The sequence below is a fragment of the Hippocampus bargibanti genome, linkage group LG11 (assembly GCF_051943395.1).
Source record: "Hippocampus bargibanti isolate YZ-2025 linkage group LG11, ASM5194339v1, whole genome shotgun sequence".
Classification (NCBI taxonomy): domain Eukaryota; kingdom Metazoa; phylum Chordata; class Actinopteri; order Syngnathiformes; family Syngnathidae; genus Hippocampus; species Hippocampus bargibanti.
In genome coordinates this window covers 5,684,788-5,709,431 of record NC_142744.1, presented here as the reverse complement: position 1 = coordinate 5,709,431, position 24,644 = coordinate 5,684,788, and the positions used below count along the sequence as shown (strand labels likewise).

Below are 24,644 nucleotides of genomic sequence, written 5' to 3'. Positions count from 1 at the left end.
GTTAGCGCTTTGTTCCATCCAGCTTCAGCTGTTGTTAAAACACCACATAAACCAATATGTATGTGTTGCATTGTATTTTGGACAGCTGCCCTCATTTCAAGCTCATATAACTCCAGACCCATATAATTTAGGTATTAACTATTTTTTCTGATGAAAGAAGAGAGCCTAAGGTTTCTTATGCTGAATTGAATGTATATGTAGTCCTAAAACTCAATATTCTAACGTAGAGTCGCATCGATGAAGCTACAGTAACTTTTTAGATATGAAAGGACTTCCATGAAAGGATTTCGAAGCAACGTGAGGGTGTCAAATTTAGGTTTCAGGATATGGTTAGTGTTTTCGCAAAGTGCTTATTGCCTGCGTTAGCATTTCAGCGATCAAATTAGGATGTTACACCAGGTTTAAGGTTTCAAAATAGAGTCATGTGAGGCTTAAAGCCATTGGTGGGTTTTTACCTGTGGTTAGGGTTTCAAAGCAGAGTTAGGGTACGGATTATTTACAGTAATAACGGTCTTCACTACTTATTTATTGGACTTTTCAGAGCTGCAGGAAAGACCTTGACAAGATCCTTGTGTGATTGTGTGTGTGTGTGTGTGTGTGTGTGTGTGTGTGTGTGTGTGTGTGTGTGTGTGTGTGTGTGTGTGTGTCCTTTCCATAATTAGAGCGTACTCCGGTGATTACCCCCGGGCACCGTGACAAATGACGAAGACGCCCATTTCAACGTAGCACGCTCCTGCTTGGGCAGACGAAACAGTAACCACGTCAAGCGGAAGATGAGATATGCCGAATAAGGTTAGCCGCTTATTATGTTCGCTTTCTCAGGGCAAAGGTTTGCTGCGACTCCCGAGAATATCGATATAACGAGACTTTACTGTAGTTAAATGTTTATTTAAAAAAATGAATAAATGCCGAACTGACTATCAGCTCATCTACTACAACACGAAAATCACAAAGTTGCCATCTTGCTTTTTTTTCTAGCTATCCAACTGTGTATCTATCTAGCTAGCAAGCTAGCTACCTGACTATCTAGCTATATATCTATTTGTTATCTATTCGCTATCTAGCTCGCTACCTGGCTATCTGGCTATCGAGATGGCTATCTATTAGCTATATAGCTATCTATCATGCTATCTATTAGCGAGCTAGCTAACGTTCTATCTATTTGAGTTACTTCCGGGTTAAATTAACACTGGTGCGTGTGGCTGCCGCTGCTCACCCACAGAAAAACTTATCCTGTGACTGTAAACTGAAATTGAGAGTATTGAAAGGCGCTTATAAATGAAATGTATTATTATTATTATTATTATTATTATTATGTTTATATTCACATTTGATAAATAAAACCAACCCAAAAAAAGGGAACACAATGCCTCACTCTACTCATCCATCTGTTGCATCCTTTTGTGAGTACCTGCCATCATGTTTTTTTTTTACCAAAGACTCACAGTAGAGTCATCTCATTTGCATAAGAACAGCAGCAGGCTGGCAGACAATTGGAAGGAAGGTCAATCAGGTCAATTAGAAAACACTTTTTTTCCTTTTTACACATCAGCAACTGCACTATTGTATTTTCAAGATAGCACACACTGTACCATTGATTTTACTTCTTATATTTGTTGACGGATCGGTACAAGGATTTTTACCGAAGCTGTTTTGAATTAAATTGCTCTCTCACAGACCGTGATGGAATCAAGAAAGGCTGCGAGATTAGTGTCGCCTTTTTTTGCTGAACCTTCGGAGGTCAAACAATTCAAAACATTCTATTCTTGATTTATAGCAGCAAAACATGAATCCCCTCGCTGCCCCCAATCATCCAGAAAAATGTCTATATTGTACAGAAACCATATTGGCACTGTTCAGTGACATACATGTCAACCTTGGCTAATAGCTGCCCTTATAAATGCCCGTATAAAAGTTGTAGTACGCTGTACATTATTTGAAATGATTAAAACCGCTCATGTCCACGTTATGCTTTTGTCAATCCAATCGTATGTGGAGATTATATATATATATATATATATATATATATATATATATATATATATATATATATATATATATATATATATATATATATATATATATTCTTTTTCCTGTATAAAAGCTGTAGTCTGTCAAGAGAATTTGTCTGTTAGAATGTTTAGTATTATTCATCATAATAATACATTTCATTTATAAAGGCCTTTCACCACTCTCAAGCTCACTTTACAGTCAGGATACGTTTTTATGTGGGTGAGCAGCGGCAGCCACACGCGCCAGCGTTTACTCAACCCGGAAATAGATAGAAAGCTAGCTGGCTGGCTAATCCATAGCTAATAGATAACTAGCTGTATAGCTATATAGCCAATAGTTACCCAGCTAGATAGCTAACAGATAGCAAATACATAGCTAGCTAGATAGCCAGATAGCTAGATAGATTGACAGCTGGATAGCTCGATAAATGAAAAGCAAGATGGCAACTTTGTAATTTAAATTATTTGAAATGATGTAAAAAATGAATTATTAGGTACTTAAATTTGACACCCTACTGAGAAAACCTCATAAAAACAAACAAACATGGAGGCAAACAGTCAGGCCATAAAGCCAGATAAACAATCACATTGAAGGAGTTAATCAGCTGTGACTTGTGTCACCGGAGCGGGAGAGAAAGCCTGCAAGACCCCGCACTTGGTGACGCAAAAGACAAGTTACGGCATCGTTAGGGGAAGTCACTCAACACTGAAACGACTTCGGACACAAAATGTAAATCTCAACATTTGCACACGCATCAGTATCCCAGGGGAATTTTCTGCGCATCAGCGTGTCCGTGAATAAAATAAATGGAAGGCGAGAAGCTTGCGAATGGCGCCGCATTAGAGCCGCGCTTTTAAGGGCAGCACTTAGGCACGGCAAATGTGAGTTCCCATTAGGCGGAATGGAGGGCATCGATGTTTGGGGAGATTCATGACAGGATTAGATGTCGGACAAAGAGGAATAATGACGCTTTTTACATTTAGCGGAGGCTTAAAGGACAACCGACGTCACTTTTTGTTTTTTTAACTGACATCACAAAAACGTTTTATAGCATCTAAAATACCCAAAACACGCAGTATGATATTTTTAGTCAAATGCAAAACACCAATAAAAATCACTTAAAGTGTCCAAAATCTGCAAAAAAATTGATCTGCGAATTGGGCATTTTCAGAAAGTCCCGCCCCCAGTTCGTGACGTCACGCCAAGACGTCTTGCATTGCTGCAGAATCAAAACAATGGCTTCAGATTCGGAGAATATGCTTTCTTGTTACACATCCAGTTATGAATATGATTCAAATAGTTCTGAAGAGGAAAGCATACATGTTTGCAATCGATTAAAGAATTATATGTGCCATTTTGAGGCAACATTGGGGGAAAATCTCTCACCCAAAAAAAAGAGGCACAAAATGGCGACCTCCAGTGGCCACCTCCGCTCCCACAGGCTGATAAATTCCTTATATGGAGCTTGGATGCCCTCTTCCGGCGGCTTTTGGGTGCAACACGGTTCTCAGACCAAACATGTACAGCAAAATACATTGACATGATGGAAGGACTGCTACAATGTGTCTTTTTTCGGTCAGGGGGCGGTCCTTTCGTGACGTCACGTACGGACTCGTCACCAACTCCAAAACAAGACTTCCTGAATAGTCAGAGCGAGTCTTAAAACGTAAAATATAGCTATATGCGGTGGAATCTTATTAAAATACGCTCAGTCGGAGTCATTTGAAGCCATTTTACAAATTATGGACACAACAAGACATCGGTTGTCCTTTAAAAGTCATTTTGTGCTTGCAAGTCCAACGGCCTCTAAAAGTTAGCGTGTCTCGCGATGGCATCTGAGTTGAAAGATGAAGCCAAATGCGGTGAAAAAGATGAACTGGAGAGGCATGTGGACGGTTTGACTAAATAAGGGGCTTATGTGCATATTTTTAATTTGTCATTTAAAAGAAAGCTCATAAATGGGGACGTAAAGTGTCCTTGGGAGTTTTGAAAGGTGCTTATAAATGTATTATTATTATTATATTACTACTATTACTGTAATTTGTTGCATGTTATAGGTTAGTAGTTAGATGTTTGCTTTTTATTTATCTCGCTATCCAGCTGTCTATCCATCTAGCTAGCTAGATAGCTTGCTCTCTCTTGCTATCTATTAGCTATCTCGCTGGCTATCTATTAGCTATGTAGCTAGCTCTCGATTATCGATCTATAGCTATATAGCTAGCTCTCGATTAGTGATCTATTAGCTAGCTAGCTTTCTATCTATTGCGCGTGTGGCTGCCGCTGCTCAACCACAGAAAAAACTTATCATGTGACTGTGAAGTGACCTTGAGAATTTTGAAAGGCGCTTATAAATGAAATGTATTATTAATTATTATTATTTTATTATTATTACTTTCGCATGGTTTGTAGTTAAATATTTTAAAAATGAATAACTCCCGGACTGACTTTCAGCTCATCTACTCCAACATGAAAATCACAAAGTTGCCATCTTTCTTTTTGTTTATCTAGCTATACAGCTGTCTATCTAGTTAGCTAGCTAGCTCTCTAGCTAGGTATCTATTTGCTATCTATTAGCTATCTACCTGTCTATCTATTAGCGATTTAGCTGGCTATCTATTAGCTATATAGCTATCCAGCTAGCTCTCGATTAATGATCTATTAGCTATATAGCTAGCTCTCGATTAGCTAGCTGGCCAGCTTTCTATATATTTGAGTTACGTCAAGGTTGAGCGAACGCTGGCGCCATGTGGCCGCCGCTGCTCACCCACAGAAAAACATATCCAGTGAGTGCAACGTAACCTTGAGAGTATTGAAAGGCGCTTATAAATGAAATGTATGATTAATACTAAGAATGCTAACAGAGCAACTCTCTTGGCCAAGTGATGTACCCTCAGTGAACCATCAGTAAGGCTTTGTCAGCCGTTTGGACAACCAGTTACAGACGTATAGCATATGAAGACGGCTTGTCTCTTTTTTGTAAGGACGAACAACAATAACATGAATAGCATGACAGCCATTGAGAACAAATAAACACAGCCGTAACCACTTTTCTGAGCTCACGTGCTTTTCGCTGCTTTTAATGAAAAAAAAAAAAAAAAAAAAAAAAAAAAAATACATTCACGTTCAATTGAGAAAAATAAAATAAAATTCCAAAGCAAATGACAAAGTGGAGCTGTTTATTTATTTATTTTTTAATCCTGATAAAAACAATGTTGATGATAATCTTGCACCGCTTAAAAATTCTGTAGGTTCATATTTCAGCAATTGGTTTACATTCAATATCACACGCACAAGCGCGCAAGGACGTGCTAACAAGGACACTTTGACCTGAAACATAATATGATCTTTTATCTCTAGCGAATGTCCCCCCCCCCTTAGTAACTGTCAGTATGACACAGTGCAAAACCCACAATATGAATAAACATCCTGTTCAAAGAGGAGTATTTTCGTAGAGGCTGAATTTGTACTGTTGGATTTCACGACAGAAGACAAAAGCGTCGAAGCGAAATCTCATAAAATCAACTCAATTGCATTGTAAACTGATCTGAGAGCTGCCGGTTGACTGCACAATCACAGTGTGTGTTTTTGTGTTTGTATGCGTGTGTCCACCTTTGAGGTAAACATGCATGATGACATCATCAAATTCCTCCTGTCCCTCCTTTAGGGAAAAAAAAGTGGTAAATAAACGCCATGCTGCCTGTTGCCCGTTCACAGTGACTCGTAGCGTTGTGGAAATCGAACCTGTGTCACAAGGATAGTAATATTTTTCTCTAGTTTATGTGCCAAAGATACAAAGTGTCATTACTTTGACAAGATTTCTGCTTGAAAGTGGCAACAGGAAATGTTTCTACACTGAATGTCGCGACATGCTTTGTAGCTAGCAAGCTAGCTTGCTAAACATCCGTCTGCTACATTTGTTCCCGCTGAATTGGCAAATTAGGACTAATATGGAGGACGCACACAAAATGGTGGCAGATTTGAGTCTACTTGAAGGCTAAAAAGACGGCACACTATAAGAGCACACTGTATATTTTAGGAAAGGGAAAACGAGGTGGAACAAAAAAGTGGCCTCGCAACATTAAATATTAATTGCCACAAACGACATCGCGGAGACTCGGTTTATGTTCTAAATGTCACCCAATCTCTGTATAATTTAAGACCATGTTTAATAATGTGACATAAGACTAAGTCTCCGTGTTCATTTGAGACTCTATTTGTCACAGGTGTCAAAGTCAAGGCCCGCGGGCCAAATCTGGTCCGTCACATCATTTTATTCGGTGCGCGAAAGCCAATCAAACATGTCAAATTCCATGACGCTTGCTAAAGTCCGAACCAAAATTTCAAATTGTCCTATGTAAACCATAATAACAGTCATTATTTTTGACTTCAGATTTGAAAACTAGTTCAGGACTTTTTTACAGCCGACCCCCACTTCAAGCTCAGATAACACGAGACCCATATAGCTTAGAAATTAACTCTTTTTTTCTGTTTAAAGAAGAAATTCTAAGGTTCCTTACACTCCATTGAATGTTTATGTATTCCTAATACTCAATATTGTGTATGTCCTGCAATTTGAGTGAAAATGACAAAAACCCTGGCACTGGAGTGGACACATTTGCACACCGTCTGGCAGTGAAGGAGTTAATTTATTGTGCGCTCTATGTAATATGTGGAGGGGATTAAACATTCTAATGGCTTCCCCAAATTCAGAACGGCCCCCCGAGGAGAAACTGATACTACAACGCGGTCCGCGACAAAAAAAAAAAAAGTTTGCCACCCCTGCTTTATGTGCTGCTATTTTGGTTAGCAACTGAGTTTAAACAAGCGAAGCATTTTACCGTGTTTTTATTTGAAGATGGCGTTTATTTATGAGAAGCCACGACGCACCTGATGCTACTATTTGAGGAAACGCGGTGGTTTAAAGAAAGTGATTGCGATCGAAATGAAAGCATTGAGCGATTGCGATTATTCTCACTCTGCTACAGTGAAGCCGATTGGGTCAAAACTGGAGGAAAAAAATGAGCTTGGAGTCTAAAGTAGTGAGACTTGAAGAAAAAGAGGTCCGACTTTACAAAGTAGTGTAACCTCATCAAAGTCCTACTGCACGGATCTCGGCAGAATAAATTTACAAGGGAACACGTGGAGCTAGCAAAATAAATACAATGGTTGACAGCTTCCAAGACATCGTGAGGGTTTACATAGCAAACAAATGCATATTTGCCTTCGGTTGCAAGTTAAGACGCAGGAGATATTTAACTCCCACTACTCGTTTGACGCTTCTTCCTTTTGAAGGACAACCGACAGCATTTTTTTGTTTGCTAACTGACATCAGAAAATCGTTTTATAGCATTTAAAATACCCAAAACACACAGGCTGATATTTTTAGTCAAATGCAAAACACCAATAAAAATGAATTAGTGTCCCAAAACTACTTCAAAATGACCAGGACGTCTTGCCTTGCTCGAGAATCAAAACAATGGCTTTCTTGTTCCTCATCCAGTTATGAATATGATTCAAATAGTTCTGAAGAGGAAAGCATAAATGTTTGCAATCGATTAAAGAAGTCCTTCCGTCTCATTTTGAGGCGTCTGGACTGCAATGTAGCGTCCCAGAAAAAGCACAAGATGGCGCCCAAGCTCCGTTGGAAATGGGCTGATTTGTCTGCTGGGAATATGTGTCAACTAGTATCAAATAGTAGTCTTGGTGCAACACACAACGATTCACCATCGCGTTATTTATGTGTTTTCCTTCTCAACACGAAGTTTTCAGATCAAACAAAGTACCCACAACGCATTGTGTGTCGCTTTCTCGGTCAGGGGCGTTCCTGACGTGACATCACGTCAGGAATCGTCACCAACTCGAAAACAAGACTTCCTGAATATTCAGCGCGAGTCTTAAAACGTAAAATATAGCGATATGCGGTGGAATCGTTGTAAAATACGCTCAGTAGAAGTCATTTGAAGTGATTTTACAAATTATGGACAAAACTTGTGCGGAGTTGTCCTTTAAATACGCAGTGACGAAGTGAGCAAGCTGTCACGGGAACAATTTCTGCCTTTGGTTTTGACTTGAGTGACAGACCGACTTTGGAAACAACAAGCGCCTGACGGTTTAATCACAAAATAACATCCTTGAGGACTTTCAGAGGTTCTACAACCGGAGTGTGGTGCCAAACATTTCTCCTAATGCCTTCAGTTGTGACTCGTTTTTGATTCCCGAGAGCCTTCCGTGATCATAACCAGGGCCGACGTCTTCTCTGCTTTCCTTCGATTGGTCTTCGGTCAAAAGTGGGTACTCGATTCTGACCAGGTTGCCTGTTCCTCGGCCAGGAATCGCCTCTATTTGCAGTTTGTATCTACAAAAGCAGCTAACTCGTGACTGGAGTGTTTCTTCCTTCAGTTTTAACCTTCCAATTGACTTTTGTGTGACTAGCGCTGCTAAATAAAACAGAAATGCTAACGCCCTCAAATGCTAAGGAGGGTTTGAAGTGGTTAATTTTTCACCCTCTGCCTTCATTTGTGGCTCATTCAAAGCAAATGCTTGATTCTGAACCAGTCAGACCAAGAACAAGTGAGAATTGAAGTCTTTACTGGACTGCTTTGTCACTTGTACCGTTAAAAAAAAAAACATGCTAACATCCGTGAATGCTTCGGTGACAGTTTGGAGTGCCTTTGGTTGAACTCTCGATTCTGAGGCCAAACAGAATGAACCTGCAGTGACCACAACAGGTTTTTTTTCCCTTTAGGGTCAGTCCTGTAATGTCAAAAAAAGGCTGTATGTCATCAAAGACAAGAATCGCCCGCTATTCGTCGCCGTCTAGCCAAACAAGCAAAATAATAAAAAACCCAAAATGGATGACGTGCTGAAAAAGCATTTTGGAGCGTCACGACAGCTGCCAGGTTGGGTTGAAGAACTTGATGGCGTGGTTTTTGGCCCATTTGGCGAACACGCTCTTCTCTGTGATGAAGCGGTGCCCTCCATAGGGGGCGCTCTCGTGCAGCTGGTACTCTGCGCACTCGTCCCGGTTGCCCGCCTCGTAATAGTGGTAGGGGACTTTGCGGTAGCCTTCGGTCCTGCGGACGGGGAGCAGAATTGGTGAAAGTAATAGGAAAGGAAAGGAAGAAGTAGAACAACAAAATACAGGAGCTGCTGTAAAGGCAGACACTCTCGCGGCGCCATCTTGAAGTCAAAACAACAACAAAAATAACAAATAACGTAACACAAAACAAAAGACACAGACAGTCATTCAATCTTAGGCGCTTTTCTGCACCCTCTTTGTTGTAAAGAGGAAAGGATCAAAGCGTCCTTTTCACCAGTGGATCAGGGACGCCATGGTGAAATGTGCACGTCTGCTACAAGCTAAATGTTGAAAGCAAACATGAAGCTGTAGCATCCAGAGATTGTCTCACATCTCCTGTCCCGCGGAAATCCGCTTCAATTCCAAGCCGCGACAATTCCACATTGATACATAGAGTGGAGAGAGGCGGTTTCTCACTTGCAAGAGGTGTCGTTGATCATGCCGTAGACGTGAATTTCTTTGCACATGTCCATGGCGAGCATGAGCGTGAACCAGCCTGTGCTCAGGTATGACCCCGACTGCATCCTGTAAAGCACAGGTGTCTAAGTCAAGGCCCGGGGGCCAAATTTGGCCCACCGCATCATATTATTCGGCCCGCGAAAGCAAATCCAACTTGTGAAATTCCATGACGCTTCTTTTCATTTCGGCTTTTCCTCTCATGGGTCTCAACAGCAAATCAGTATCCTCCATCTTCAAAGGTTTGATTGGCATGTTTGTTTTGGCCAAGTTTTTACGTTGGATACCCTTTCATGACGCAACCCTCTGTATTTATCTGGGCTTGGGACCGGCCCAATTTTGGCTGCAGAACAAGCAATATATAGCATATATAAAGGGCCAGTGCTACCAGCAAAATTTTAGTTAGCTGACGAAGCTCTTCGGATGAAGAGCGAAACGTCTGACACCTTCAAAGAAGTACAGATGACGGCTCGATGGACAACTCCAGTACTACAGAGAACTTACAGAGACGTTTGGCTTGATACATTTGTTGCAAGATCATTTATTCATTTAAAAACAATGTCATTGCGAGCTCAATGCAGAACGCGAAAATGTGCAATAATGTTTCATATGCCGTAGTACGCTTTTATCTGACCGGTCAGACACTTTTCATGGGAAAATCCCTGGTTAATATATAACGAATGCTTTAGCGTCATCTTGTGGTATCTGTGTGTCTGTATGTGTGTCCTGTCAAACGGCAAGATTCCAACCGCGGAGCTCAGAAGCGAGAAACAGATGTTCTGACCAAAGGCAAAAATACCTGTAAGATTTAGTTTTTCTGATTATTCTTTTTCCTTTTCACTTTCTTTCATCACTTTGCTGCTGTGAAATAGGAATTTCTCCAAAATAAAAAGTGAACAATAATAATAATCATCATCATAATAATACATTTAATTTACAATACAATAGCACATTTATTATACATAGAATAAGGTATGTTGTGTGTAGTTTTAAGGCGTATTTAGTTGAAAATTATATTTTATGCAGACCTGGGAACGGATTATTCTCATTTTAATGGTTTCCTATGGGAAATTAATTTTTGGGATACACACTTTGCCTTACACACTCTGTCTGGGAACCAATTAAGTTTGTAAGCCAATGCCCCACTGTAATAATAATAATCATCATCATCATCATAATAATAATGCATTTAATTTATAAGCCTTTCAAAACTCTCAAGGTTACTTCACAGTCACACGGTAAGTTTTTCTATGAATGCGCAGCGGCAGCCACTCTCGACAGTGTTCACTAAACCCGCAAGTAACTCAAATAGATAGAAAGCTAGTAGATAGCTAATAGCTAGCTAGCTAGATAGCTAAATAGCTATATAGATAATAGATAGCCAGCTAGATAGCTAATAGATAGCAAATAGATACCTAGCTAGCTACATACATAGACAGCTGGATAGCTAGATAAATAAAAAGCAAGATGGCAACAACTTTGTGATTTTCATGTTAGAGAAGATGAGCTGAAAGTCAGTTATTCATTTTTAAAATAAAAATTTAACTACAAACCTATAACATGCTATCTAGCTAGCTAATAGATAGCTAGCTAGATAGCAATATAGCTAATACATAGCCAGCTAGATAGCCATGTAGCCAGCTGGATAGCTAATCGATAGATCGCAATATAGCTAATAGATAGCCACCTAGCCAGCCAGATAGCTAATAGATAGCAAATAGATAATAAAACTTATCGCATCTCAAAATATTAGCATTTACTGGATGATACTGATAAAAACTGCACATCAGAAGAACTTTTTGAAATCTATGCTTTGCGCATAAGGATTTCTAGCCTCCATTTTGTTTGTGCCTGACCGCCATTTTGACTCACCTGTCCTTTCCCGTCTCCTTCTTAAAGACCATGTCGCAGTACTTCATCCTGTCATCGGTGGTGGCGTAGATGCGAGCGTGCGGGTAGTTATCGGCCGCCTGCCGCAACATGTTGTAGACCAATCCCTTGCCGTCGCTACGCATGTTGCGCAGCGGTCCCCACACCACGTACACCGTGTCGTTGTTTAGGCCGAAAAAGTACTGCGGCCTCTGCAGCAACAGCGGCACGCTGGTGTGCGACACCACCCGCAGCGTGGTACGCCGACCAACGTCGCGTTCGAACCCCCGCGTGGGAGCGTTGTTCATGCGCCAGATGCACGGCGAGCGGTCGATGAGGGCTCCAGCCGCCTGGCCAAGCATCTGGCCCGAACTGGATACCACGCTACACAGCTCGCACTTTAGCTTCAGGGGCTGTCGTGGTAAACAAGACAAAAAAACAAACAAAAAAAAAAAAAACAGGACAAAATTAGCCAAAATTAGCGTCTCACAGATTTTTTTTTCCACACTGACATTTTGTGAACAAAGATCTTTTGTTTGGCTCTTTTTTAAATCCATCAGATTTTATTTTGGTGGGTTTCTATTTCCTATATTTGCTCTGTTATTCGAAACTGAGGTTTAAGTGTTTCTGTCAGAATCTATTGTATTCTATTTTATGTTGTTTTGACTTCAAGATGGCTCTGCCAGAGTGGCTGTCTTTACAGCAGCTCCTGTATTTTGTTTTTTTTACTCCTTCCTTTCCTCTCCTCTTTCTTTCATAACGTTGCTGCTGTGAAATGTAAATATCTTTACCGTGAGACTAATAAAGGCTAATCTAATCTAATCTAATCTATACATATATATTTATATAATAATAATAATAATAATAATAATAATAATAATAATATATTTAATTTATAAGCGCATTTCAAAATTACCAAGGTCACTTCACAGTCACAGGATATGTTTTTCTGTGGGTGAGCAGCGACAGCCACACGCGCCAATGTTCACTCAACCCAGAAGTAACTCAAATAGATAGAAAGCCAGCTAGCTAATAGATAGCTATCTATATAGCTAGCAAGATAGCTAAATCGATATAACGCTTAGTAATAATAATAATAATCCATTTCATTTATAAGCGCCTTTCAAAACTCTCAAGGTCACTTTTCAGTCACAGGATAAGTTTTTCTGTGGGTGAGCAGCGGCAGCCCCACGCGTCAGCTTTCACTCAACCCGGAATAACTCAAATAGATAGAAAGTTAGCTAGCTTAAACAACAGCTGAAGCTGTAACAAAGTGCTTATCATAGACAACTATCATATACAGGAAATAAAGCAGTCACAAAGATAGTAGAAAGCCGCAACTAAGATCAAATCTGAATAATACGGAGTCAAATGCCAAAGAGTGCAGTTTTGAATATAATCTAAAGCTGTTCCAAATTTACCTACCATGTTAGTGCGCCAACATACTAGCGTAAGCATCGCCTTCCTGTTTTGTTCCTTTTGATAAGAACCTGATCAAATTTGGTCATCCCAATTTTTGTCAACAAAGCACTTCATTTGGATTTTTAATGAATGGTACATCTGCTGTGGAGTACATTGAGACCAAGGAAACTGCTATGTTAGCATTTTAAGCTATCTACTATACGCTTGACGAGCTTCTCCGATTTAATGTTTTTTATAGTTGTGTAAAAAGGTAATGACTAACTTCCTGTTGCCTCGGCCAGAAGGGGTCTTTCAAGAGAGAGTAGTTTTATTCGACAGTGATTAACATCTCTTTTTACATTTTATGCTAACGAATGCTAAAATGCGATTTCAGACGTTGTCCGGACCACTTTGTAAGGTAATACTGTACTCCAACATAATCATACAGACACTCCACTTTTACTCTCTTCTAATATGAGCGCAATGACAATATTATAGGGATGTTTTTGGCCAAGGAAGCGTATGAAAGAGCCTATTAAATATATGGATGTCGTCATAACTTATCTAGGTTTTAAGAGCGCTGTAAAATATCCCCGTCAGCGAGTATGTTAATTAGATGGGCCCCGAGAGGTTAAGACGCAGAACCGAGGTGCGGTAACGTCGTCAAGTGGCTGTAAGAACATGATGGCTACCAATCGGTTACACTTTCAAATGCCTGCGAGGAGCCCTCAAGCCAACGATCTTTACACTTTATCCTTCCAAGATAAAAACGGGGCTGAATGTTCATCGCGCTACCATGCACCATGTTCGTAAGCCGAAAAGTTCGTGAGCTAAAGCGTTCGTAAGCCGAGGTATCACTGTATCTGACAAATTACAGTAAAGTCTCGTTATATCGATATTCAAGGGAGTCCGAAAAAATATCGATATAACCGGGACTATCGATATATCCGACGCTGTTTGCATGTAATTTTCTCCGTGCGTGCACAGAAATAGTATCGATATATCCGGGACTATCGATATATCCGATATCGATATAACGAGACTTTACTGTATGTTCAATAAAGTCGTCAGGAACAAAAATCTCAAACAAAGTCATCAGAACAAAAAAGTCCAAAGTAGCAAACAAACCCATGAGTAAAACATGACAAGATGAAACAAACCTAACAGGGTGAAACAAACAATAACCCGACACTGTATGGTCATTCCGGGAGTCCTTTTAACTGCCACTGATTAAGGCTCCGGCACCCCCCGCGACCCGAATGAGGAATAAGCGGAACGGAAAATGGATGGATGGATGGATAATACATTTAATTTCTAAGCGCCTTTCAAAACTCTCAAGGACACTGTACAGTCACAGTTTTTTTTTGTGCGGGTGAGCAGCGGCAGCCATTCGCGCCAGCGTTCACTGTACCCGGAACAAAGTTATGAAAGGAAGAGGAAAGGAAAGGAAGAAGTAGAAAAAACAAATACAGGAGCTGCTGTAAAGCCAGCCACTCTCCCATCGCCATCTTGAAGCAAAGAGGTGATTGTTATCAAATCTATTTAAGATCCCGATGAGGGCAAAGTGGAATCCTACCAAAATAAAAGCAGTGGTTTCACAGATGTGAGAATAAGCTGCTTCCCCGCCACGTCCCCCAAATCATCCCCCGGATGATTTGTTTGATATTAAAAGCAAAAAAAGGAAATTCATTGCAATAAATTCCAAATCTTGACATGAATTGGCCTTTTTTTCCGCAGTGAGCCCTGGCTGGTTTTCCCGGCTGCCTGCTCCTCGACTTGTAATGTCTGGGAATTAAGGCGCTTTGATATTTCAATTTCCATAAATTGCACGGGGGAGCATCTCGCAGCGAGCCTTTTGAAGGCAGCAGAATGGGATCACAGAGCGTTGCACAATGGCGACAAGCAAACATCAAACGGAGACACACAACCACCCACCCCCAAAATCCCCCCCATCAGGGGACTTAATGAATTAAAGCAAATGCACCTTCGTCATAGAATGAATGACATTCAAGCCCATTCGACGTGAAGCCCCTATGACAAATCATGCCGTTTTGTTTACTGCATCAGAATATAAAGTTGGATCCATTTTCTAATCCTCTTGACTGTATCCTCAAGAGGTTTGTTGGCATGCTGGAGCCTATGCCAGAGAGGCGAGGGACACCCTGAACTGGTTACCAGCCAATCGCAGCGCGGACAGACGAACAATTCACGCAGACTCACACCAATTTCAAGTTAAACTCCCACGTATTTTTTGTCACGAGGGAGGAAACCGGTGTATCTGAAGAAAACCCCACACAGGCATGTGGAGAACATGCAAACTCCCATACAGGAAGGCCATAGCCGGAATCGAACACTGCACCTCTGCACTGTGAGGCATTCAACCACCATGTCGCCACCGCGCCTTCTTCCTTTGATTTTGCGTTTGTCACAGCCCCGTTTTGTTCAGCGGAAAGGTCGGTGCTTGAGGAGCCCGCCATGAGGAGAAAGGAGCGTCAGCGCAGACCGCCGATGCGATTGTGGAACTGCCGCGGCTTGGAATTGAAGCGGATTTACTGTATGTGGTACAGGAGATGTGAGACAGGCTCTTTTCGTCAATGAATGCCACAGCTTCGTGTTTGCTTTCAACATTTAGCTTTTAGCAGATGAGCACATTTCACCATGACGTCATTTATCCACTGGTGAAAATGACACTTTGACCATATCCTCTTTCATCCTGAACTGCTTCATGCAACAACGAGGGTGCAGAAAGTGTTCAAGATTGAATGAGTGTCTGTTTTTGTATTTTTTTTACTTCAAGATGGTACCGCAAGAGTGGCTGCCTTTACAGCAGCTCCTGTATTTTGCTTTTCTACTTATTACTTATAATTATTATTATTATTATTAACTAGCTAGCTAATTTGATCGATTTGAGCAATTCCCGGTTGAACGGGGTCACCGTTGCTGGCTACCTAGCTAGCTATCTATTTGCTATCTATTTGCGATTGATTAGCTGTCTAACCAGCTAGCTGGCTATCTATTAGTTAGCTAGCTAACTTGATCTATTTGAGTTATTCCCGGTTGAGTGAACGCTGGCGCATGGGGCTGCCGCTGCTCACCCACAGAAAAACTGATCCTGTGACCGTACAGTGACCTTGAGAGTTTTGAAAGGCTCTGATAAATGAAATGTATTATTATTATTATTATTATTATTATTATTATTATTATTAATCCTTTCCTTTCCACTTACTTTCATTAATTTGCTGCTGTGAGACTGATAAAGGTGAATCCAATCCAATCCAAAATCTGTTTCCAACCCCGAAAAAAAAAAAGGAATAAAACCACTCACTTCCATTTTGGGAATGCTGACATAGCCTGGGTGAGGTTTGAGCGCTTGGTAGGGCTGCTTGGATGGTGCCCAGTGGCCACTGAAAGCAGGCTGCCACGAGAAGTAGGGCTTCTCGGCCAGGTGGACGGCCACTACGAAGAGCGACACTGCCGCTACCAGGCCGGTGGCAATCACCGACTTCCTCTGTTGGCGAGAAACAAAGAAAAAACGTTGGACGGCATATGATATGTCTCTTTTGCGACAGGAAGAGCGAGGAAGTAAAGAAAAAGAAATGAAATTGAGAGGAAAGAGAAGTAAGATAACTGCCACACTGACTCTCAGCTCATTTACTCCAACATGAAAATCACAAAGTTGCCATCTTGCTTTTTATTTACAGTGATACCTCGGTTTATGAACCCTGTGGTTTACGAACTTTTCGGTTTACGAACGTTACATTTATGAAAATTTTACCTTGGCATACGAACTTTTTTCGTACACGGAGCTGCCTCAATGAGTGATGTGTCGTTCGCGAACGAGCCCGTTCTTCTAACAACAAACTGGCAGCCGACTGTCTTTGTCCTCTATTCCCCGTCCACAGTCTCCGGTTAAAGCCACGTGATTGGTCAAGAACGCAGCAGTGACAGGGGTGGTTTCAACATTAAAGAGACAGGCAGATAACAGTGAGAGAGTTTCAACTTTGATAGTTCAAAGGCAGAGTATAGACTGCAAGGTTAAAATATCCCATCAATCAGGCTCCACAAACAACCCGCACAAGCCATCTGTACACTTGATGCAAAAAGCTATCAACCCAGCTAAACAGAACACAATTGATGAGGAACTAGATAAAATTATCACAGATAAAGCACCTACAAGGGATCATTCCTGAAGATGGTAAAAAAAGAAGGTTACGTTCCTCATCAAGTGTTTAATGCTGATGAAACCGGCCACTCCATTCCATCAAGCCATCAACGACCATCACAAAGGTAAATAAAACCACTTTATTATACAATACAGTTTATTTCTTTAATTATAATACCATAGCACATTTATTATACATAAAATAATGTATATTTTGTGTAGTTTTAAGGCTTAGAAAATTAGAATGTAGAAATTTATCTTTTATGGGGACCTGGTAACAGATTATTCTCATTTTAATGGTTTCCTATGGGAAATTAATTTTTGGGATACACACTTTTCACCTTACACACTCTGTCTGGGAACCAATTAAGTTCGTAAGCCAAGGTATCACTGTATCTAGCTTTCCAGTTGTCTATCTATCTGGCTATCTATCTATCTGGCTATCTATTAGCTATCTAGCTGGCTCACTGACTAATGTCCAGACCTGGTGGCGCCGGACACAGCTATGATTTCTGACATTTGTTGAATGACCACTGAGGGTACCCACAGTTAGTGAGTGCTCTCCTGATATGTTTTGACTCCTTTTCTCTACCTTCAGTGCTAGTTGGTATTAGTTTAGCCCTATGCTGGAGGGTTCTGATAACTCCTAGTTTATGTTGTAAAGGGTGGTTAGAGTCAAAAAGTAAGTATTGGTCAGTGTGCGTATCCTTCCTAAAGACTTCTGTTTTTAGCGCTCTGTCCTCTTTTATAATTACTTTACAATCCAAGAAGGCTAGTTGGTTCTCTTGAATGTCCTCACGAGTAAATTTAATGTTGAAGTCTACAGAGTTGAGATGATCTGTGAAGGATTGAATTTCTTGTTTCTTAATTATGACAAAAGTATCGTCCACATATCTAAACCAGTGTCTAGGTTTTGTCCCTGGGAAGGATGTGAGGGCCTGTTTCTCCATCTCTTCCATGTAAAGATTAGCCACTATGGGTGACACTGGTGAGCCCATAGCACAACCATGGATTTGTTTATAAAAATTTTCCCGAAATTGAAAATACGTAGTATTAAGGCAGATTTCTAATAATTGGCAGATGTGATCCGGTTTCAGTTTGGTTCTTTCATGCAGAGAAACATCCGCCAGCAGCCTCGTCCTCACCACTGAGACTGCTGCTGGGGTTGGGACAGATGTAAAGAGACAGATGTAAAGAGACATCTGTCCCAACCCCAGCAGCAGTCTCAGTGGTGAGGACGAGGCTGCTGGCGGATGTTTCTCTGCATGAAAGAACCAAACTGAAACCGGATCACATCTGCCAATTATTAGAAATCTGCCTTAATACTACGTATTTTCAATTTCGGGAAAATTTTTATAAACAAATCCATGGTTGTGCTATGGGCTCACCAGTGTCACCCATAGTGGCTAATCTTTACATGGAAGAGATGGAGAAACAGGCCCTCACATCCTTCCCAGGGACAAAACCTAGACACTGGTTTAGATATGTGGACGATACTTTTGTCATAATTAAGAAACAAGAAATTCAATCCTTCACAGATCATCTCAACTCTGTAGACTTCAACATTAAATTTACTCGTGAGGACATTCAAGAGAACCAACTAGCCTTCTTGGATTGTAAAGTAATTATAAAAGAGGACAGAGCGCTAAAAACAGAAGTCTTTAGGAAGGATACGCACACTGACCAATACTTACTTTTTGACTCTAACCACCCTTTACAACATAAACTAGGAGTTATCAGAACCCTCCAGCATAGGGCTAAACTAATACCAACTAGCACTGAAGGTAGAGAAAAGGAGTCAAAACATATCAGGAGAGCACTCACTAACTGTGGGTACCCTCAGTGGTCATTCAACAAATGTCAGAAAGAAAGAATAGCGAACGAAACCAATAATTCTCAAGATTCTAAAAGGAGAGGAGTAGCAGTACCGTACATTGCAGGAGTTTCTGAAAAATTACAGAGTCCTTTGGCAACATAAAATTCCTACTTATTTCAAACCGATAAACACGTTAAGGCAAAAATTAGTGCATCCAAAAGATAGGCTACCAAATGAAAAACAAAGTAATGTAGTTTATTCCATACATTGTAAGAATGAAAATTGTAAAGAGCAGTACATTGGGGAGACTCAACAAATTCTCAAAAAAAGACTTTATCAACATCGCAGGGATAATACTAGTGGGCCTCAATCGGCAGTACATTTGCACCTAAAAGCTAGCAACCACTCATTTGACGACAATGAGGTTAAAATCTTAGCGAAAGAACATAGATGGTTTGAAAGGGGGGTGAAAGAGGCGATTCTTATAAAACAACAAAATCCTTCATTAAACCGGTCTGGTGGTGTGAGGTTCAATTTGGATCGTTCATACAATAGCCTGCTCAGGCAAAACAGGTTAGGCAACTTTCGCAATGCTGATGAGGGTCGTTATGCTGATGAGGTGATACCGGGGGGAGTGGGTGTAATAGGCCAATCGTTAGTCAGGAATGTAGGAACAATCAGTGGGGCCACAAGGTATGTAGCTTGATATATATTCGCTATCTATCTATTAGCTAGCTAGCTAGTTTTCCATCTACAGTAAAGTCTCGTTATATTGATATTCAAGGGAGTCCGAAAAAATATCGATATAACCGGGACTATCGATATATCCGACCCTGTTTGCATGTAATTTTCTCCGTGCGTGCATAGAAATAGTATCGATATAACCGGGACTATCGATATATCCGATATCGATATAACGAGACTTTACTGTATTTGAGTTACTACACGTGTGACCGCCGCTGCTCACCCACAGAAAAACTTATCCAATGACTGTAAAGTGACCTTGAGAGTTTTGAAAGGCGCTTATAAATGAAATGTATTATAAAAAAATCAAAATGGAAATGCTTCGTCACAGTTCGATGGTTGCACTTCAAACCTCTTCCAACAGAGGGCGTGATTGCCTCACAGTACAGTACCATCGTCTAGCAGTGAATGAGTTAAAAATCAATATTTCCTACTTGTTTAGTTTCAGGAATCATAAATCGGGAAATTTTCATACTCGCGACTCTGTGGTGTGTATTAAAATAATGTGAGCATTGCAAAAGTGTACATTAGAAGTAAATAAAACACTAGAAGGCTTTCATTGTTTATTTATACAATAAATCAGTATAAAAATGTAGTTTGTTTTTAATTTTTTTTTTGTTTCACCTTACAAATGAACTGTCCTTTATAAAGTGTGTATTGAAAGCATCGCGGTCAAAATCGGGAGTCTCCCGTCCAAATCGTGAGACTTAACATGTATGATATTAATATGATTTTTTTTCTTCATGACACAAGAGCAAAAATCCTTCAATCTAGGTCAAAGAAGCGCTAATCTGCTAGCTCCTAAATGAGTTTAATGTGCCCTGAAAAACAAAAAGGTGACCGGGTGTGTGTGTGACCTTGATGTGAGCTCAGTGAGAAGCCATTAGGCTAATGCATAACTCACATCTAATGGAACATAATCCTCCATCATCCTTCCTCCCGAGGATGAAGCATTAATATTGTCCCTCTCTATTCTAGAAAACACACACACACACACACACACACAAACGCACCACACCACGTTTATGTTCTATAATAACAATGAATAAATGGTTCCCCCAAAAAATCCGCCTTTGCAACAAAGATGAACGACTCAGCAAATTTCTACCGGCAAAAGGCATTCCAGATTACCGCAATGACACCATTTTTTGTGCGGAATGTAATTGTCACAGTCCAACAAGTATTTTATGTCACCCTGGACAAGGACATTATGGCTTCTCGTATCATATTTAATTTTTTTTGTAAGCTCTCAGTCGTACAGGAGTGGTCCATCGGTGAAAAGGTTTCTTCAGCAGTCATCTGTACTTCTTTGAAGGTGTCGGATGTTTCGCGTCTTATCCAAAAGGCTTCGTCAGCAAACTAAAATATTTTGCTGGTATTTTTGGTACAGATGACGGCTGAAGAAACTTTTTAATCGATGTCCAGTGATACCTCAGCTTTCGAACTTAATTGGCTCACAGAAAATGTGTGTAAGGCAAAAACGTCATCTGCCAAACATTTATTTCCCATAAGAAACCATTAAAAATGATAATAATCCGTTCCCAGGTCCCCATAAAACATAATTTTCTACTAAATAAGCCTTAAAACTACACAAAATATATTTTATTTTATGTAGAATACATGTGCTATTGTATTGTAATTAAAGAAATAATCTGTACAGTATAATAAAGTCATTTGATTTATCTTTGTCTCAGCGATAATACCCCCACTCACACTGTCCCCTGCTAGCTGCTTTTCGTTAATCCAAATCAACGCAAGTTTTTCAACCTCTTCTATTGCCTGAGACCGTTGCTTAGACAACACAGAAACACCCTTGGCCACACGTAGCAATGGTCGACTTAGCATACCGGTACTGGGACGCTAAGTCACACAAACGCACACCTCGTTCGTGTTTTTCCATGATTTCCTTCTGCTCAACCGTAATTTTCTTTTGTGTCCTTTTTCGGCTGAACACTAGCCTGTGGTGGGGTCTTTTTCGGTCCCATAATAGCAAAAGTACTCCACTGGATAACAAACCACGTCTGCACTCAAAGAAAACTAGTCCGCCAGCCACCATGGCGCTGTGTGATTTGGTTCGTTTGCCAAAAACTAGTTTGTATGCCAAGATTATATTCTCGTGAATTTAATGTTCGTAAGGCAAAAAGTTCGTGAGATAAAGCGTTCGTAAACTGAGGTATCACTATACAAAAAAAAAAAGTTGCTAATTCACTCAAGTCGCTTCAGTTCAAAGTATTTGCATCGCGCAGACAGTCGCAACGAACAACGGCAAATCAGATAAGGGGATTTTCTGCTGGCTCAGAGGTTTGCCTCAAGGGTGTCGAGAGCTCACGTTGAGCCAGTCACCAGAGTAAGTCGAGGGAAAGGCGCAAAAAAGCCGGTGAGAAAGTAAAAGGGGGTGGGGGATTACGGCGGTTTGTCACAGACAAGGTGGCGATCGCCACACTTGACATGACGGGATCAAGCCGGATTGGACGCTAAGCCTTGGAGTGAATCACTTTGCCATTTAGGCAAGGGATGTTCACACAAGGTCGCTTGTTGATTGGTCACTTTCCGAGGCTTTGGGAGCACCTCCGTGTCACCAATGCAAATCAGATTGACGCGACGCAATGACACAGCGTCGTCCATCTGGCGAGTGTAAAATCTTTTTGATGAGTCAGTCTTTCCCAGTTCACTAAAAATGGACAAATGTCGGTTTTCAAAACAAAATGGCAGAACTTTCCGGGTAAGGATACTTGAGACTTTTTTTTGTGTTACTCAATTTTATGTTACTAAAGAAATTGGCTTCAACTAACAATTTAAAGGATCTAATTCCTTCTCTCTGAGCTGCTCTCGGTTCACACACTTATGTGTTCTGTCCTCTTGTTTCTGTGTTATTTCCACTTTTAGTGCTCTGCAAAACAAATATGTCTGGCTTTTATTTTGAAATCATCTGAAGTTATATGTTTGTTAATGCACTTTTGATGATAAAAATCACACACTGCGATATAACATGTCATATTTTACCCAAAATTCATTTTGCTAAAAGTGCCAATTGCAAACTAGCTATAATAATAATAATAATAATAATAATATATTTTAAGCGCCTTTCAAAGCTTTCAATGACACTTTACAGTCACAGATAAGCATAGGTTCGATAATAAATAAAATACAATCACAAATTATTATTATTATTATTATTATCAGCAAATTAGCATTCATATACTTCCCTGACAAACAAGGCCTTTAACTCATTCACTGCCATTCACAAATTTGTTCGGGTTTTGTTTTTTCATGCACCTTGTTCCAGCTTCAGCTGTTGTTAAAGTGCTATATAAACCAATATGGATGTACTGCATTGTATTTTGGACAGCCGCCCTCATTTCAAGCTCACATAACTCCAGACCCATCAATTTAGGAAATAACTTTTTTTCTGATGAAAGAATAGAGTCGAAGGTTCCTTACACTTACCTAAATGTTTACATAGTCCTAAAACTCAATCTTCTGTGGGTCCTGGAACTCGAATGACAATGACAAAAACCCTGGCACTGGAGTGGACACATTTTTGCACATTGTCTGGCAGTGAATGAGTTCAGGGACAAAAATCAGTGATTATTGTGGGCAATCAGAATACATCACATACTTTGGCAATCAGCAGTTGCTTTTTATTTAGACTTTTTTTTTCCTTTAATTGGATTTTTTTGTGTCAATTTCTTTGTATTCCAATTAAACATAATAATAAATGCGCTGCCTCGAAAATAATCAATTACAGTAAAGTCTTGTTATATCGATATTCAAGGGAGTCCGAAAAAATATCGATATAACCGGGACTATCGATATATCCGACCCTGTTTGCATATAATTTTCTCCGTGCGTGCATAGAAATAGTATCGATATAACCGGGACTATCGATATATCCGATATCGATATAACGAGACTTTACTGTATATATATTTTTAAGCTATAAAAAAAATAAGACGAAACCGCTATTACATGTAACTTACATTTACCACACCTAAAAATAGAGCTCGTTTTAACAGGCATTTGATCCAAGTACAAAACACCAAACAACATTCAGACCAAAAACTGCAGTTTTACATTCACACAGATTTTGGGGTACACATGACCTGTGTTAGTTTGTACATTTTGGATGTAAATATCTGAGCTAGCGAGAGAAAAAAAATCATACACGGGGACTAAGTGATGATACTACAAGTCCCACAATGCACTGCAAAGGCTGACTATAGCGATTCGGGGACCAAAAAAACTATCAGCACCTCTTTTTCTCAAACATTCGGGGAGTTAAAATCAAAATAGAACAACATATTTTGTATGTAACACACACCATTGCCAGTACACATTAAAAAATAGACTCGGAAACGTTCATATTCAGGCGGTAAACTCAGCTCGCACTCGAACATTTTCATCTGGATGATAACCATGACTTGTAGATGATGCTAACATGCGTCACGTGATACTCAGAAACACCTGCATGTACAATCACGACACAGCATGACAACAGGCCCAACCACGTTCACGCTATATTAAATAAACCTCCGGAAAAAAACGAGGCAGCGCCAAGCGGACCGTGCCAAATGATATGAATCATACATGGCCCGCGCTGTGCATCACCATCACGCGTTGTTTTTGTTCCTATCAAGGCAATAAAAAAACACACACACACGGATTTGGACACAACGCCCCTCACACTCCTATAGCTCGGTCCGTCTCCCCCCGTTCACTCGCTCACCTTCCACATCCAGGTCATCTTTATTTCCACGTTGCTCGTTGAACGCTCGTCAGCGGCACCGCTGCAACACGGAGGGACTCGCGGGACATTCGGTGGAGGGGGGGGAGAGAAAAACAGGCCGAACGGCAGCTGCAGGGCTGGTACCGTTTTTCGTCTTCTCCGCGCCCCCCTCCGCCACCCAAGCGTACAGAGACCACGCTGCGATTCTATTGGTCGACACCAGCGAAAAGACCCGCCTGCTCACCTTCCCGCTCCACTCTTGTGTGAGCTCGAGTCACGTGACCGTGTTGTCCATTTCCTGGCTTAGAAAAACAGTCTGGAAACACCAAATTCGAAACAGAGTTGAATAGTGATGGGAATTTCGGCTCTGTTGGCTCCC

At 40.6% G+C, this 24,644-nt stretch overlaps 1 protein-coding gene across 1 annotated transcript; it reads right to left on the bottom strand.

Moving 5' to 3' along the window:
• Nucleotides 1-5,180: 5,180 nt before the first annotated feature.
• Nucleotides 5,181-24,433, bottom strand: st6galnac3 (ST6 (alpha-N-acetyl-neuraminyl-2,3-beta-galactosyl-1,3)-N-acetylgalactosaminide alpha-2,6-sialyltransferase 3). The gene is made up of 5 exons (XM_089008832.1): nucleotides 24,266-24,433; nucleotides 16,143-16,325; nucleotides 11,420-11,829; nucleotides 9,509-9,616; nucleotides 5,181-9,086 (listed from the first exon to the last, which is right to left on the bottom strand). The coding sequence occupies exons 1-5, from the start codon at nucleotides 24,281-24,283 to the stop codon at nucleotides 8,897-8,899; spliced, it is 909 nt and encodes a 302-aa protein (XP_088864958.1). The 5' UTR covers nucleotides 24,284-24,433; the 3' UTR covers nucleotides 5,181-8,896.
• Nucleotides 24,434-24,644: the final 211 nt, after the last annotated feature.

Excerpts from the sequence above, each read along its gene's own strand:
- st6galnac3 (XM_089008832.1), bottom strand. Across the intron at positions 9,617-11,419 it reads AAGGAGACGGGAAAGGACAG|GATGCAGTCGGGGTCATACC; the intron begins GTGAGTCAAAAT and ends TGTGCTTTACAG. Across the intron at positions 9,087-9,508 it reads ATCAACGACACCTCTTGCAA|GACCGAAGGCTACCGCAAAG; the intron begins GTGAGAAACCGC and ends CCCCGTCCGCAG.